The 15,930-nt window shown below is 35.4% G+C and overlaps 1 protein-coding gene across 1 annotated transcript in view; it reads right to left on the minus strand.

Annotated features, from left to right (window-relative positions):
- LOC132118144 (multiple epidermal growth factor-like domains protein 6) overlaps positions 1–15,930 on the minus strand; it is a 32,306-nt gene that overhangs the window by 1,059 nt on the left and 15,317 nt on the right. The window contains exons 8-29 of the mRNA XM_059527732.1: positions 15,733–15,855; positions 14,339–14,509; positions 14,126–14,257; positions 13,572–13,700; positions 13,304–13,432; positions 11,457–11,591; positions 11,247–11,375; positions 8,363–8,488; positions 7,172–7,303; positions 6,841–6,969; positions 5,521–5,652; positions 5,320–5,448; positions 5,095–5,223; positions 4,654–4,782; positions 3,237–3,365; positions 2,964–3,092; positions 2,709–2,837; positions 2,508–2,636; positions 2,261–2,392; positions 1,129–1,257; positions 917–1,045; positions 695–823 (exon numbers count right to left, since the gene is read on the minus strand). Of these exons, the coding sequence (XP_059383715.1) occupies positions 695–823; positions 917–1,045; positions 1,129–1,257; positions 2,261–2,392; positions 2,508–2,636; positions 2,709–2,837; positions 2,964–3,092; positions 3,237–3,365; positions 4,654–4,782; positions 5,095–5,223; positions 5,320–5,448; positions 5,521–5,652; positions 6,841–6,969; positions 7,172–7,303; positions 8,363–8,488; positions 11,247–11,375; positions 11,457–11,591; positions 13,304–13,432; positions 13,572–13,700; positions 14,126–14,257; positions 14,339–14,509; positions 15,733–15,855 (2,889 nt within the window). The remainder of the gene's footprint in view (positions 1–694; positions 824–916; positions 1,046–1,128; positions 1,258–2,260; positions 2,393–2,507; positions 2,637–2,708; positions 2,838–2,963; positions 3,093–3,236; positions 3,366–4,653; positions 4,783–5,094; positions 5,224–5,319; positions 5,449–5,520; positions 5,653–6,840; positions 6,970–7,171; positions 7,304–8,362; positions 8,489–11,246; positions 11,376–11,456; positions 11,592–13,303; positions 13,433–13,571; positions 13,701–14,125; positions 14,258–14,338; positions 14,510–15,732; positions 15,856–15,930) is intronic.

Consider the following 15,930-nt stretch of genomic DNA (forward strand, 5'->3'; position numbering starts at 1 on the left):
TTATAAGCCATTTTTCATACTATACATTAGAATGTTAAATTCCTAAATGTATTACTTTTTTTTTTTGTATTTATTAGAATAAAATTATATTACATATTGTATTATAATTATAACACATTAACAATTGATTTTAATAAACAAATAATATTATAAAAATATATTTAAATTACTTAAGAATTTATTTAAAATGTATTACTTTATTCTTTCTTTATTTTATAATTCTATAATTTTATTTTTATTTATTTTATTCAGCCAAAATTGTATTTAATAAAATAATTTTTTATATATATATATATATATATTCCATTATATTTACATAAATAATAGCACATTACCAATTTATTTAAAAAACAAATAATATAAAAAAAAATATTTTAAATGTTTTCCTTTTTATTTTCAATTTATTTATTTTAATCTTATTTAGACAAAATTGTATTTAAAAGAATACAATTATATTATACATTCTATTATAATTTCATATATTTATTATAGCACATTAACAATTGATTTTAATAAACAAATAATATTATATTTAAAAGAAATCATTTATTTTAGAATTTTACATTTCAGCTGAAAATAATTATTGGCTTATCAGTTTTGGCTTGAATTTTTATATCCATGTCACTGTGTTTTCATTGTATTGCAAGCTTTGTCTGCAGAATTTCTATGTGCGGGTGAACTGTGCACAGCTAACCTGTATCACAGCTGTCTCCTGTCCAGCCCAGTCCACAGGTGCAGTTTCCTGTGACCGCGTCACACAGTCCTCCATTACTACAGTTACAGCGCTGAGCACAGTCCTCCCCAAACCAGCCCTTAGGACAACCTGAGACATAATTACATCAGCTTATTTCATACAAACTCAGCAAAATATTACTCAATCCCTTCACCGTCACTTTTAACAGGAATACAGTCAGACCTTTGCCACAGTCTTCCCCTCGCTGTCCCGCTTTGCACACGCATCTGCCAGTGACCGGATCGCTCCGGGCCCCTTCACCACACAAAGCCACTCGTGCACAGTCCTGCCCGTAACGCCCTGATGGACAGGCTTTAGAGAGAAACTAGTCTGTTAGCAATTACAATCATCTTTAAAAAGAAAAAAGAGAGAAAAACTGTAAATGTGTGACTGACTGATATTGCAGTTTGGTCCAATGTATCCCGGTGGACAGGTGCAGGTGCCAGTGCTGGTCTTGCACACTCCGTTATTCAGACACTGGCACTTCTGTTCGCAGTTAGGACCATAATGACCCACCGCACACTCTAAAACAACAAGGTTTCATGGGTAAGACATCCTTCATGCAGCTTACAGTAATAATGAGGATTTACACCTTTGAAACTTCTCAGAATTTTAATGTGGATTTTTCAACAAAGGCCTTTTTTTTTTTTTGCAATAAAACAACTGTATCCTTTGTAATGCTAAGGCTAATTTCATAGCTTTTATATCCTAAATACATATAATTAAAATTTTCACACTTTTTTGCATTATTATACAATTACAGATTGACTGGAAATAACAAAAAAATATCACGCAGATATTTTGATTATTTATTTTTTTTAAATATATAAATACAAATATAAAACATTTAATAATAATACTTTTCACATAGTAAATATTGAGTCTTTTTTGGATTTTCATAATATAATTATGATATAAATATAAAACAATAATATAATTTTTAAAAAATGTTTAATTTAAAGATATGGGACAAAGTTCCACATATATAAGACATTTGAAAGGTAAATTGCGAATAAAAAATAAAAGCATGCATATAAAAAGGTTTTTATTTTAATATGACATAAAAGTAAAATAAAATAAAAAAATTTGATCTGTTAGATTGGTAACACATTACAGTAAGGTACCATTAGTTAACATTGGTTAATTAACTAACATTAACAATGAGCAACACATTTCAGTATTTATTTATTTTTGTTTACCTTAGCTAAGAAAAATACAAATGTTCACAGTGTTAATTAAATAATATTAACAGAGTCAACTTAGGATTTTAATTATGTATTAGTAAATGTTGAAATTAACTAAGATTAATAAATGCTTTTAATGTCGTTAACCTAAGTGTTACCATTAGTTTTAATAAGAATCAACACCTGTGACAATTAAATAAGAGAATATTTGATATGTCTGGTGTGTTTGTCAATGAATTACTATATTCTTTTCCAAATAGCCAAAATTGTCAAATCTTTTCTGTTCATCTTGAATGTTTACAACTTTTTAAGACGAAAGAAGGTGAGCTCATGAAGGCCACACCTGTGTCACACTTGCTGCCTTGATATCCTGGAGCACAGTAGCAGACGCCGGTGACGGGGTGACAGAGCTGATGAACCTCGGAGCACTGACACACCTGATTACAGTTCAGTCCGAACATACCTGACTGACACACTGCAGAGCAGAGCAGAGCAACACAACAACCTTTGAGATCCAGGGCTTCAGGGTTGGTGTTTTAACAACTGATCTGCTGTCAAAGACATAACGACATCAGGACATAACCACTCACTTCGCTCGCAGCCGTTCCCAGTAAACCCAGGTGGGCAGCCACACTCCCCGGTCACATGGTTACAGGAAGTGCCACGAGGACAGTGACATCGCTGAGCACATCGCTTCCCAAATGAACCAGGTAAACAAACTGAAAGAACACAAATGAGTTACTCTGGATCTACCAGCAGGGGGCAAACAAGATAGACATTGGGTAAATTACTTTTCTCGCAGTGCGACCCTCTCCAGCCTGCAGGACAGATGCAGGTGCCAGTGATGTGGTGACATGGGGCGTTATGATCGCACCTGCACTGCTGCTTACAGCCTGGACCATATGAACCTTGAGTACATGCTGATCAAAACACACAGAATGGGAATATATATATGTTTTGTCATGCAAAAATACATATTCTTCCTTATGGTCAGTTTTTAAAGACATTTATTATGATGACTTCTAAAGCACTGTGATGTTTTTTACCCATCTCACAGTGTGAGCCCATCCAGCCTGCAGGACAGGAGCACCTGCCATTCTGTCCATCACACACACCGCCATTCTCACACTCACACTTGTGTTGACAGTCCATGCCAAAGTGTCCCGGAGCACATTCTGAACAAAAAAAAACAACAACAACACATAAACAGGAATTGTGGAAAACAAAATTGTAAATTTGCCATCTGAAAGTTTCTATATATTTTCACAGATTTTTTAGAAATGCTGTTGTGTATCAGAAATGTCTGGTATATGTCTCACCCAGTTCACATGCCACTCCAGTCCATCCACTTAGACATGTGCAGTGCCCACTGGTTCGGTCACATGACCCTCCATTCTGGCACAAGCAGTGCTGGTGGCAGCCCACACCATAGAAACCAGATGGGCACTCTGGGAAACAAATGCATACAATACAGACAAAGATCTTCTCTTTCATGTGAACTTTCAGTTGAACATGATTCTTGAGGTGTCAACCGATTAGAATGTCATTTAAATAATTTCATAATGGAATGCCTAAAGTAAGTGTGTGTGTGTGTGTGTGTGTATATATATATATATATATATATATATATATAGTACAGATCAAAAGTTTGGACACACCTTCTCATTCAAAGAGTTTTCTTTATTTTCATGACTATGAAAACTGTAGAGTCACACTGAAGGCATCAAGGGCTATTTGACCAAGAAGGAAAGTGATGGGGTGCTGCGCCAGATGACCTGGCCTCCACAGTCACCGGACCTGAACCCAATCGAGATGGTTTAGGGGTGAGCTGGACCGCAGACTGAAGGCAAAAGGGCCAACAAGTGCTAAGCATCTCTCGGGGAACTCCTTCAAGACTGTTGGAAGACCATTTCAGGTGACTACCTCTTGAAGTTCATCAAGAGAATGCCAAGAGTGTGCAAAGCAGTAATCAAAGCAAAAGGTGGCTACTTTGAAGAACCTAGAATATGACATATTTTCAGTTGTTTCACACTTTTTTGTTATGTATATAATTCCATATATAATTCCACATGTGTTCAATCATAGTTTTGATGCCTTCAGTGTGAATCTGCAATTTTAATAGTCATTAAAATAAATAAAACTCTTTGAATGAGAAGGTGTCCAAACTTTTGGTCTGTACTGTGTATGTATATATATATATACCAGTCATACGGGTTTGATTCATACATCACCTAAAAGCTGAATACATAAGCGTTGATGTATGGTTTGTTATGATAGGACAATATTTGGCTGAGATACAACTATTTGAAAATCTGAGGGTGAAATAAAAAGCACAAAATGTAAAATAAAAGTTAAAGTTGTCCAAATTAAGTTTTATCCATGCATATTACTAATCAAAAATAAAATTTTAATATATTTACGTTAGAAAATTCACTAAATATCTTAATGGAACAAGATCTTTACTTAATATCCTAATGATTTTCGGCATACAAGAAAAATCTATAATTTTGACCCATACAATGCATTGTTGGCTATTGCTACAAATGCTGTATACCCGTGTGATTTATGACTGGTTTTGTGGTCCAAGGTCACATATATTATATACACATATCTACTAAAGTAAGATGTTAATCAGATATCCCCGGATAAATGTAATAAGAAAAATCTCAGCATGTTTTTGATTAAAGAAAGTATAAACATCTCTGATGATTGCATGAGGACAGTTAAAAACACTACCTTGTTCACAGCTGCTCCCTGTCCATCCTGCTCCACACTCACATTTTCCATCAGCAGGGTCACAGGTGGCATTATTGTGACAGTTACAGGTTTGACTGCAGCCAGGGCCATAGGTGCCAGCGTCACATGCTACAACAAGACAGATAAGATACAGACAAATATGAAACTCTATACACAAGGAACTTCAACACATGCAGAAATACAATGCCACCAGGTTTCCACATCAAAGGCAGAGCTGTAGCCTGCAGACACACACCAGGAAGAGTGTGTGCCGCCATTCATTACTTCACATGCAAAGTGTACTGATACATAGACACAAACTGAGAGCATATGTTTTATTGCTTTACTTTTACCTTACACAAAAGACAGAGGGAATGCTTTGAACATGCTTCTTGTTACCATTTATTGTTATGGGATGTGGACCGCAGTAAAATGACTCACTGGTGTTGCAAAGAGGACCAACCCAACCAGATGGACACTGGCAGTCTCCAGTCACGGGGTGACAATGACCACCATTCAAACACCGGCACTTCTGCTGGCATTCGAAACCATGAAAACCCTCAGGACAGGCTGTTGAAGATACATATATACACTTGAATATGTTAACTGGATTAGTTTTAGTGATAGTATGCCACACCACCAACTACACCCCTTCTCCTCTCCTACGTTTTTCACAGTACGTTCCAGTCCAGCCTGGTAAACAAGTACAGGCACCGCTCACATGCTCACACACTGCTTCATTCTCACACTGGCATCTGTGACGGCAGCCCTGGCCGAAGAAACCCTCTGGACACTCTAGAAAACGCAATGAAAACATCAAAAAATGCTAGATTTGTGTTCCCTGGAAATGCCAGTGGTTGCTCATACTTTGATCACAGCGTGGTCCCGTGTAGCCTGCTTCACAGAGGCATTGCCCAGTCACAGGGTCACAGCTGCCCACGCTGCTCCTGCAGTCACACTGGTTGGCACAGTTCAGTCCCCAGCGTCCTGCCTCACAAGCTGCCACAGAATATACATGCCCATTATATCAAATAATTAATTCCCACTTTACCACTGAGATCTCGTTATGAGTGAAAGAAAAGGACCAGATTTATTAAAGCAGTTATTTTCGGTTTTCCTGGCAGATGTTTTGCAACAAATTGCATGTACATAGTGGATCTGAGGACAAGGATCATTTATGTGCAGAAACCTGATGCAGGTGTTCGCATTGGTTTGGCTGGAGTGTATGTTGAGAAAGGCACTCAGAAATAAATAAGGCAAACTCATAAGCTGAATTTTCACTTCTTTTTACAAGCCATTAATTAAAATAAATAAATAAATAAAACTAGCTCTACCGAATCTTTACAATTACAACTTCATTAAACGATTAAGAGTTTTAGATTCAAAAGTTCTAAAACATAATATATATATGTATATATATATATATATATATATATATATATATATATATATTTTTTTTTTTTTTTTTTTTTTTTTTACTAAAAGTGTAAAACAAGATAAAAAAAACTAATGTCTGTGGAGTAAGAAATATACTGCTATATTTATAATATAAATAAAAAAATAAAAAAAAACATGTAAATGGACATAATATATGTGTAATAAGAATAAGAATATATACATAATATATTCGCGTGTGTGTGTATTATTTGAAATAAATATTTAATTCTATTTTGCAATTTTGCTTCTCAAGTCTTTTTATTTATTATCAAAAATGACGAAAATGCTGTTTACAATTATTAAATGCTGAAAATAATTTATGGAATTATATCTTATTAAAAAGACTCGCTTTAATTACAACCTTATGAAATTATAAAGATTTTTAGATTCCCTTTTTGCAAATTTGTTTCTCAAATGTGTATTAATTTAATTGTGACTGATTCTACTTGAGCTACTTGACTGGATGTGATGTAACAGTTAGAGGCTGAATTGTAGATAATGAGCTCTTAAATAAGTATGCCAATGCAGAGAACAGGGCAAAGGCATTACGAGGAGCTTCGTTTTGGGTGAACTCAGCCATGCAGCTGAGCCTAAAGCAATGTGTAATTATAATAGATGTAAAAAATGCTGCCTGACATCCATACAGTCTCAATGATCACTGAATGGCCACCTCATATCTAGTGTGCTTTCTTTCACTTCTAGACAAACTACTTAATCTGAATGAAGTTTGACTTTTAAGTATGTCCTTACCTTTCCCACAGTTGGGTCCTGTCCAGCCATCTTTACAAACACAGAAACCGGTCACATGGTGGCAATGCCCGCTGTTTTCACAGGTGCAGCGCAACTGGCAGCTGAGGCCAAAGTGCCCAAATGGGCAGACTTGAAATGAAACAAGATTCACCAGCATGTCAGAGTTATCAACAGATATGTTAAAAGCTGATGAAAACAGACATAGAAAACCAGAAATATGCAACAGACATTTTCTCTTCCAATGTGTGACACAAAACCATGGCCGATGTCTGGTACTGAACAGAGGTCTGATGATGCATTAAAATTATGAAAATGTAATATTAAATCTTACCATTCTGACAGAGGTTTCCCATGTATCCCCGTGGACAAATACAGGTGCCATGACGCCGATCACACAATCCACCATTATCACAGGAAGGGCATAGCTCTGCACATCCCAGCCCCCAGCGGCCCTCTTCACACTCTGAACATTAGAATAAGTTCATTCATAAAGGGATAGGCCGAAAATGTTATTACATAAAAAGTCATAATTCTGAGATAAGTGACATTTTGTGTCATAATTGACTTTTTAGGTAAAAACTCACTTTAAACTAACTTTACATTTTATGTCAGAATTCTAACTTTTTATGCCATAATATCTTAGAATTGTCACTTTTTGTCATAATTTTTACTTTGTCAATTTCGTATTTTTATCTTATATTTGACATGTCATGATTTAGTGTTTTCATCTCGTAATTGAAATAGCATGTTATAATACCAACATTTTATCCCATAATTATGATTAAGCATTTACTAATCTCATTTACTAATATGATTTACCAATGCTTTTTATTTTTCATTTCAGACCCATAATACCTTTGTTCATCTTTAGAACACAAAGATATTTTAGATGAAATCTGAGAGCTTTCTGACCCTCCCATAGACAGCAACGCAACCCTTGGATTTCATCAAAATGATCTTAATTTGTGTTCCGAAGATGAATGAAAGTTTGCTTTTTGCAATGCGGTTCATTATGACTTTCTGTATTTGAGAGAGAACTCCTCTAATGGATTGGCCCGTGAGGAGGATAATATATTACCACACTTCTGTTTTTGATCTTAGGCTCAGCAAAATGTGGCTAATAATAGACCTCCAAAATCACAGCAATTTCTCCTCTTTAAACTACCCTGTCCACTCCAAAACAGAACAGAATGAAAAGTCATTAATGGCAAAACAATTTTCCTCACTTTTAAACATGCAGAGCAAGGAGAGAAAGCAGAGGTCAGCGTGTTTAATTTGGTTCAGATGAAACACATTGTAAATGAGATTCCAGACCAATTTGGAATTAGTTAATTTGATGGTTCACTTGCTAACTATTTGTCACCTACCATAATTAGCACAGGTACATAATGCCAAAAATCATTAGGATATTAAGTAAAGATCATGTTCCATGAAGATATTTAGTAAATTTCCTACCGTAAATATATCTAAAATTTATTTTTAATGAGTACAATTTTAAAGGCAATTTTGCTGTTTTTCTTACCTTTCTCACAGTGTTCTCCTATCTGCCCAGCGGGACAATGGCATTTCCCGGTCACTGAGTCGCATGGAGCTCCATTACAGTCACAAGACTGTGAACATCCAACTCCAAATTGTCCCACAGCGCACACTGTAAAAGATAGTACAAATACTTTTGAGTGAATAGAGAAAATAAACCTATTACTGTTTGTTTGTACTTGAGCAGGAGGGGCATTTGGAGGTTCATGGAAAATGTGCTGGAAAAGAAGTGCTAAATTGTTTAAGAATATTATTAAACATTATCCTTAAGTTAATACATCTACTCTAACAGTGGGTAGAAAAAGTAACAAACAATAAGGTAAATACTTTACTATTATATTTATTATTTTACAGTGAAAATACTAAAGTATATTTGAAAGATTTAAAAAATATATATGGTATTTAATTAGGAAAAAAGACAACCTGTGTTTTCATGCTTATCATTTAGCCACACAGTATAAATGTGTATTTTACATGGTTTGTCAACTGAGTCAACTGAGCATCCAGAGAAATGAATGGCCAGGTCAAGCAACCACAGAGGCTACGAGTGAAATGCAGAGGCAAGCCAAATCGACTCCCTTCACAGCCTGTTGTTCCTAATTGATGGCAGACGTAGCACTCTGATCGTTAAATGACTTCCAGCTTGTGAGGATTGACTGCCAGCTCAGTGTTTCTGTCGAAATATTCTGGATATTTCCGTACCCCCTGCCAAGTGGAATGGACTCAGGCAAGAAAGCTGCTGGGTTTCTGTACATGGAAGCAGGACAATTTTATTTTATACTCATAAAAATCATATATTCATATCAGTTCAAGTAACTGACTGTCATCTGGCCCGGATATCATTAATAAATAAAAGTGTGGCCAGTGGTCCCAGTATGGCCACATTTGGTTTTGAACTCTTTCTTACCTTGGACATTCCTTATTCTACACTTTTGTAGCATGTTATTTATTTCTCAGCACAATTAAACTGTATAAGATTTCTTTCAGTAAAAAGTGTCTTAGTTTAGTTTTCCACTGCCATTTTCTGACCCCTCTAACCATTTGTATTAAACAGGCTAGTTTTACTACTGTGTATATGTACAGTAAACTGACACATTCTTGTAGTTCGGATCATAGTTTAAGGATGAGGGAGGGTGTGTATACAACCATATTGGCATCTATCACCAAGTGACAGATTTATTCCCACTAAAATACCAAAAGAGCTCATTTTTTGTGCCTTTGACATCAACAACAAATAGGGGGGAATTATCTCCTCCCTTTTAGAAGTTTATTTTGCTATTGAGCGCTGCAAGGATGACGTATAGTTGTAGGCCTAAATCCAGAAATGAGTTAGCATTTTTAGCACTTCCATTTAGCAGTTCCATTGCCCCAAACTGAATTGATTTTTTATTTATTTTTTATTCTTGAAATAAGGTCTGTTTTTAACACAAACTCAAGACAATGTCACATTTTATTCTACGACACAAAATACATTAGTAATATCACCTCGTGATTTGTTTTCTAAAGCTTTTACTAAAAAGCAGTTTCTAACAAGTGGCTAAATAGGACTACATAGATTGTTGGCAACATTAAACTTTATCAAGCCAAACAGGAAAATTCATCTTCTCAGTATTAGGTGTTTACAACCTCATTGTATTTCTAAATGCCCTCTTGCAAACTATTCAAACTCTTGTCAAACTTTTATGGAAAATATATTTTAAATAAAGGCTGGAAGAGTTTTCTGAAGCTTAGTAATGGTGACAATTAAGTCACGTGACCGTGGTGTAATTAGTTCATAGCTTTACTTCTGAAGATTGCCTCAAAATTCATAAAAGTTCTGAGAAGATTATCACGAAGAACAAACCGTATAAGAATCATAAACCTTTGTTGGCCACAGAGCTTAATTTCTACAATAATCCAAAAATCTTTTAGGGTTTCTGTCGAGGGAACTAGGGTGATGGTAATTTCTGTGTTGGCCTACAAAAGTATGAAATCAGTGTTCTAGCAATACATGGTTAAACTTAGTTGTAGCATTTAATTAGCATTTTTCGGACTATAAGTCGCACCTGAGTATAAGTCACACCAGTCCAAAAATACGTCATGATGAGGAAAAAAAACATATATAAGTCGCACTGGACTATAAGTCGCATTTATTTAGAACCAAGAACCAAGAGAAAACATGAACCGAGAGAAATGAACCAAGAGAAATGAACCAATAGAAAACATTACCGTATACAGCCGCGAGAGGGCGCTCTATGTCTTCAGTGTAGACTACAGGAGCACTGAGCAGCATAGAGCGCCCTCTCGCGGCTGTAGACGGAAATGTTTTCTATTGGTTCATTTCTCTTGGTTCATTTCTGTCGGTTCATGTCAAATTAATTTTGATAAATAAGTCACACCTGACTATAAGTCGCAGGACCATCCAAACTATGAAAAAAAGTGCGACTTATAGTCCAGAAAATACGGTATGTGGATTAGACACTCTTTTCCCCTGCTGACCATGTCAGAACTGAGCTGCAACCTCCGCAAAGTTCATCAAAGACCCAAACAATTCTTGTTATTCAAGATATTTCCCTTTTAAAATCTGTTTTGTAACATGTTGGGCTGCAATATTTATTCTAGATCTTCAGTTGAGTGAAATACAGGTTCATATCTGTGTTAAGGGAGCACACTTTACCAGCAAGCCAGGAGATAAAGGTATTTCCATCATGTATTCCAGTGTTTGGCAGTTGTGTTTGGCCGGCCCGTTTATGTTATTCATACTGTCAAACATCAGCGAAACTTACACAATGACTCTCAGAGATGGCCATAAATTCACTTTTATGGATCTCTTCTAGCACCGTGTATTGCAAATGTCACTGTATTTCAGCTAATGCATTACTTTAACTCACTTCGGTCGCAGTGATCCCCATGCAGACCGGCTGGGCACTGACATTGTCCTGTCATGTGATGGCAAGACACTCCCTCTGGACACTGGCATTTTGATTTACATCCTGGACCATAGTATCCACTATCACACTCTAAACAGCAAAGAACAACAGATAAAACATGCTTTCTACACACAAGATGTCAATCAAGTGAATGGGACTCCCTGAACTGACCCAGGTTGCAGGTCTTGCCCTGATAACCAGGCTTGCACACACATGTTCCATGACGTCGATGGCACTGAAGCGTGTTCTGCTGCACACATTGACACTCCGATGAGCAGCCTGATCCATACGACCACTTGGGGCAAGCTGGAAAAGACATTGTACAGGACATTCTGTTTACAAGCAGGAGGAGCATCAGATGTTAAAAAGATTACATTATTAACCCAAATATGACATGTTCCTGGATCAACATCTTTGTTAGTTCTGGAACAACAATCCACTGAATCAATGTTTCAATGAATCAGGTGTTACATTTAATTCAATTTAATTCAATTTAATCCATTAGGTGTAAAACTTTACAATGAGGTTCCATCTGTTAGCTCAAATAAACTAACAATGAAAAATAATTATAAACAGTGGCGCCCCCAGAAAATGTTAACAGGGGTGGCCAAATGAGGCCACAGTAAATTTTGGGGTGGCACATTAAAATAAAGAAAAAAAAAAGTTTTGCAATATAGACAAAAAGTTATATCTGTGAGTTCTTGGATTTTATCGATAACGATAATTACACTATTTTGCTGAGTGTTATTGTGCTGATATCTTATTTTTAATTGTGCTGACAGCTGATTTTTTTTTTTTACCTTTACAACATTGTTTCTAAAAGTGTGCAGCATATTTTAGGTCAAATACTTGCATTTGGGCTGTTACCAAGCAAATGCAATCAGTATCAACAAAATTGATCTTTGCAATGCAGATAAAACAGAAGCTGCATCTGAAGTGCTGATGTTTACACACTGTTTAATGTAGCTCCGTGGAACATGGAATACTTTAACCTGCAGTTACAAATGAATAAATAATGTTTTGATATTTTAAAGATAAAACATTGAAAACTGATGTTTGAAATTATTTAAAAAATGAAAAGGTTCCATAAAATGTGAAATTTAAAACGCCAATAGGTGGCAGCGAGTCACTGTTAATAAGTGAGTCATTGCGATTGAACCGAATCATTTAAACGGTTGATTCATTCAGGAACGAAACACTTTAATGTTGCTAAGAGACGCAAAACTGTGGCTGCAGCAGCTGCTGCACTTTTTTTCACTTCTTAAACTATTGTGAATTTACATTCTGCATTTAAATTAATAGTACCCACTGCAAATAATCCTAGGGGTGGCCACAGGGGTGGCCAGAGTTTATACAGGGGTGGCCAGCCTTGGGGGCGCCCCTGATTATAAAACATTTATTATTCATAATCTGAATTTGTTAATATTGTTCAATGGAACCCAAGCTAACATGAACTAACAATGAACAGCTGTATGTTTATTAACATCTCTAACAAAAATGAATAAATACTGTAACAACTGTATTATGTAATCTTTGTTAATAACATTAACTAATGGGATCTTTTTTGAAAGTGTTTTTAAAAATGTTTTAGGGGTTTTAAATGAAGAAACATTTGTGCCATATGATAGTAATCAAATAAGATTGTATAATTGAATAATTGTGTGACTTTGATCATGTGTTGATCTTTTCTTTCTTCCTCTAAAGCTAAAGATGCTTTTTGGATCTATGACTATCAGGTTTTACACAAACTTGTATTCACTTAGTGAATATCAAACTATCTAAAAAAAAAAAAAATTTCATTAGTGGACTCATACATCTGGACCTCGCTGTCTCTTTTCCCTTTGATTTTATGGTTATGGTTTGGAATACGATTAGGGCTTTGATTGCTTCATAGGAATGTTGTGAAAGTCCAGAAAAGGATGTTGATCCAGAAACAAGTCCTACTTGGGAAAATCACACTGTGCGAGTATCTCCTGGAGTTTTAAGTCACTGTCGGTCTAATATACTGCTGGACTTACATAGGTGACAAAACCTGCCATAGAGTCCCGGATCACACAGACAGGCTCCATATGTGCGATGGCAGCCGCCGTTATTAGCACAGTTACATTTCTTGTTGCAGTGCTTTCCGTATAGTCCCTTCGGACAGCCTGAAGAACACAGAATAAAAATGACTTGCTCTAGCTAAAGCACAAGGCACATTTCATCTAAACATGCCAACAGTGATTTGAACAGCAGATTTGGCACAGATACGGTTTAATTTTATGTTGCAACCTCGCAGTCACTCACCGTCCTGGCACAGGTCTCCACTGACTCCAGGTGGGCAGCGGCACTTCCCACTGATCGGGTCACAGGTGCCACCGTTTTTGCACTTACAAGTGAATGAACAGTTTCTACCAAATGTTCCCTCTGGACAGGCTAAAATGGACAAAAGCAAGTGTTTTTTTTTACAGAGTAATTATTTGAACAGTAGTATAGGCCTACACTTCAGTTCAAAAATACTTTTTCAGGAATCCTGAAAAAAAGTGTCACAGTTTCCACAAAAGTATTAAAGCTGCACAACTGTTCCCAACATTGTTAATAATAATCAATGCAATCAATAATCAAATCAGTATATTAGAATAATTTCTGAAGGATCATGTGACACTGAAGACTGGAGTAATGATGCTATGATGAAAATCATAGAATTCAATTAAATTTACAAATATATTAAAATAGAAAAGTTATTTTAAATTGCAAAAATATTATAGGTTTACTATTATTTTTAATTAAATAAATGCAGAATCTTCTCAAAATATGAAAAATCCCAAACTTAATTGTTATGCATAACATAAAATACACACTTTGGTTACAAATGATTGCTGTCCAACCGTCTGGGCAGTCACAACCGTCTCTGTCAATGTTACACAGTCCTCCGTTCGAGCAGTCTTCACACGTCAGGCTGCAGTCATGGCCAAACGTCCCATTCAAACACACTGTGACCAGACAGAGGTAAGGGTAACAAGAAGCAAGAGCCACTAATAATATATAAAGACACTAGATGTATAACAACAGACCAAATTTCTCAGAGAGGGTGCTCTCTGAGCGCAGCTCTCCAAAGCCATCGTTGTCCTCATAGTCGTGATAATGCTCCAGGGGTTGTGGGTAATCCTGGAGGAGTGTGAGATGAAGGAGAGGTCTCTCAACCAACACTGGACTGGACAATTCCTCCACCGCTCTCTCCAAGGCTACACAGAACAGAGAGAGAAATAGATATATTGACATGATTAATGTTGTCTTGGTGTTACACCAACTATGCAAGTTATAATGCTGTTTTTATTACAAAATAAGCCTTGACAGGATGATTAGATATTGCTGGCTGGACAATATCCTGCTTATTGGATAGATATTTATGTAATGCATGCACATTCTTTATTCAGTTCCCATTTAGCTATCACTGAGTGGTTGCTAGTCTACCTATTTACTTAGCTATTTACATGGATTATGACAAAAACAAAGATAAAATTAAAATATTCAGACCACCAAACAATACTTCTCCCATATCATCTTACAGTATTATGAATAATAAAATACTAGTGCTGTCAAACGATTAATCACATCCAAAATAAAAGTTTTTGTTTACATACTTTATGTATGTGTACTGTGTTTATTTATTATGTATATTTAAATACATAAACATATAGTAAATATTTAGAAAATATTTAGATGTCTATACATTTATATATTTATATTATTATATTTTATATTATATATCAATATATTTAATATATAAACATAGCATATTTTTCTTAAATATATACATGCATGTGTTTGTATTCATATATACATAATAAATGTATACAGTAAACACTCATATATTATGTAAACAAAAACTTTTATTTTGGATGTGAATAATCGTTTGACAGCACTATGACATACACATTAAAACAAAAAACAAAATACATAATTTAATTATTCAAATAAAAAATACTGAATATTTCATTGTGTGAAAAAATGCTATGTACTGTAGGGAATTAAAAATAACAATTATTTAGAAAATGAATTGCATAGTTTAGAATTATTTTACAAAATTATTACTGGTACAGATTTGACTCTGATTGGTCTGAGGTCATTTTTTTGTATGATGGACCCTCAACTATTAGCGGTCTCTTTCTACTCAAATAAAATAAAATTCTTATTTGCTAAGCACCCATGAAATACCAGATAATGTATAGACAGCTGATTGTTATAATCACAAACATAACCCTTTACAATCTAAGTGATGCAACACATTGTGTTTATTATGCAATAATGGCCAGATGGCTGTACATTAATCATTACAGATTTGACCACAGAATGTTGTGATTGACCAATCAGGATCAAGTATTCTAGAAAGCTGTACATAAAGCCATCCTAATGCACACCACATACAATAACTGATGTCCACTATGCACCCCTATAGTGTACTTACGAATACAGGAGTGTCTGTCTTCAGCAAGTCGGTTTCCAAACTCACAGAAGCAGTGATAGGAGCCAGCTGTGTTCTGACATGTGTGTTCACAGCCCCCATTATCAGACAGACACTCATCCACATCTAGACACCAGTGGAACACACAACACTCTTTATGCAACATGATGTATCTAGTGCTGTTTATTATTATAGCACATT

Source organism: Carassius carassius, chromosome 37, assembly GCF_963082965.1.
Source record: "Carassius carassius chromosome 37, fCarCar2.1, whole genome shotgun sequence".
In the NCBI taxonomy this organism is placed as follows: Eukaryota; Metazoa; Chordata; class Actinopteri; order Cypriniformes; family Cyprinidae; genus Carassius; species Carassius carassius.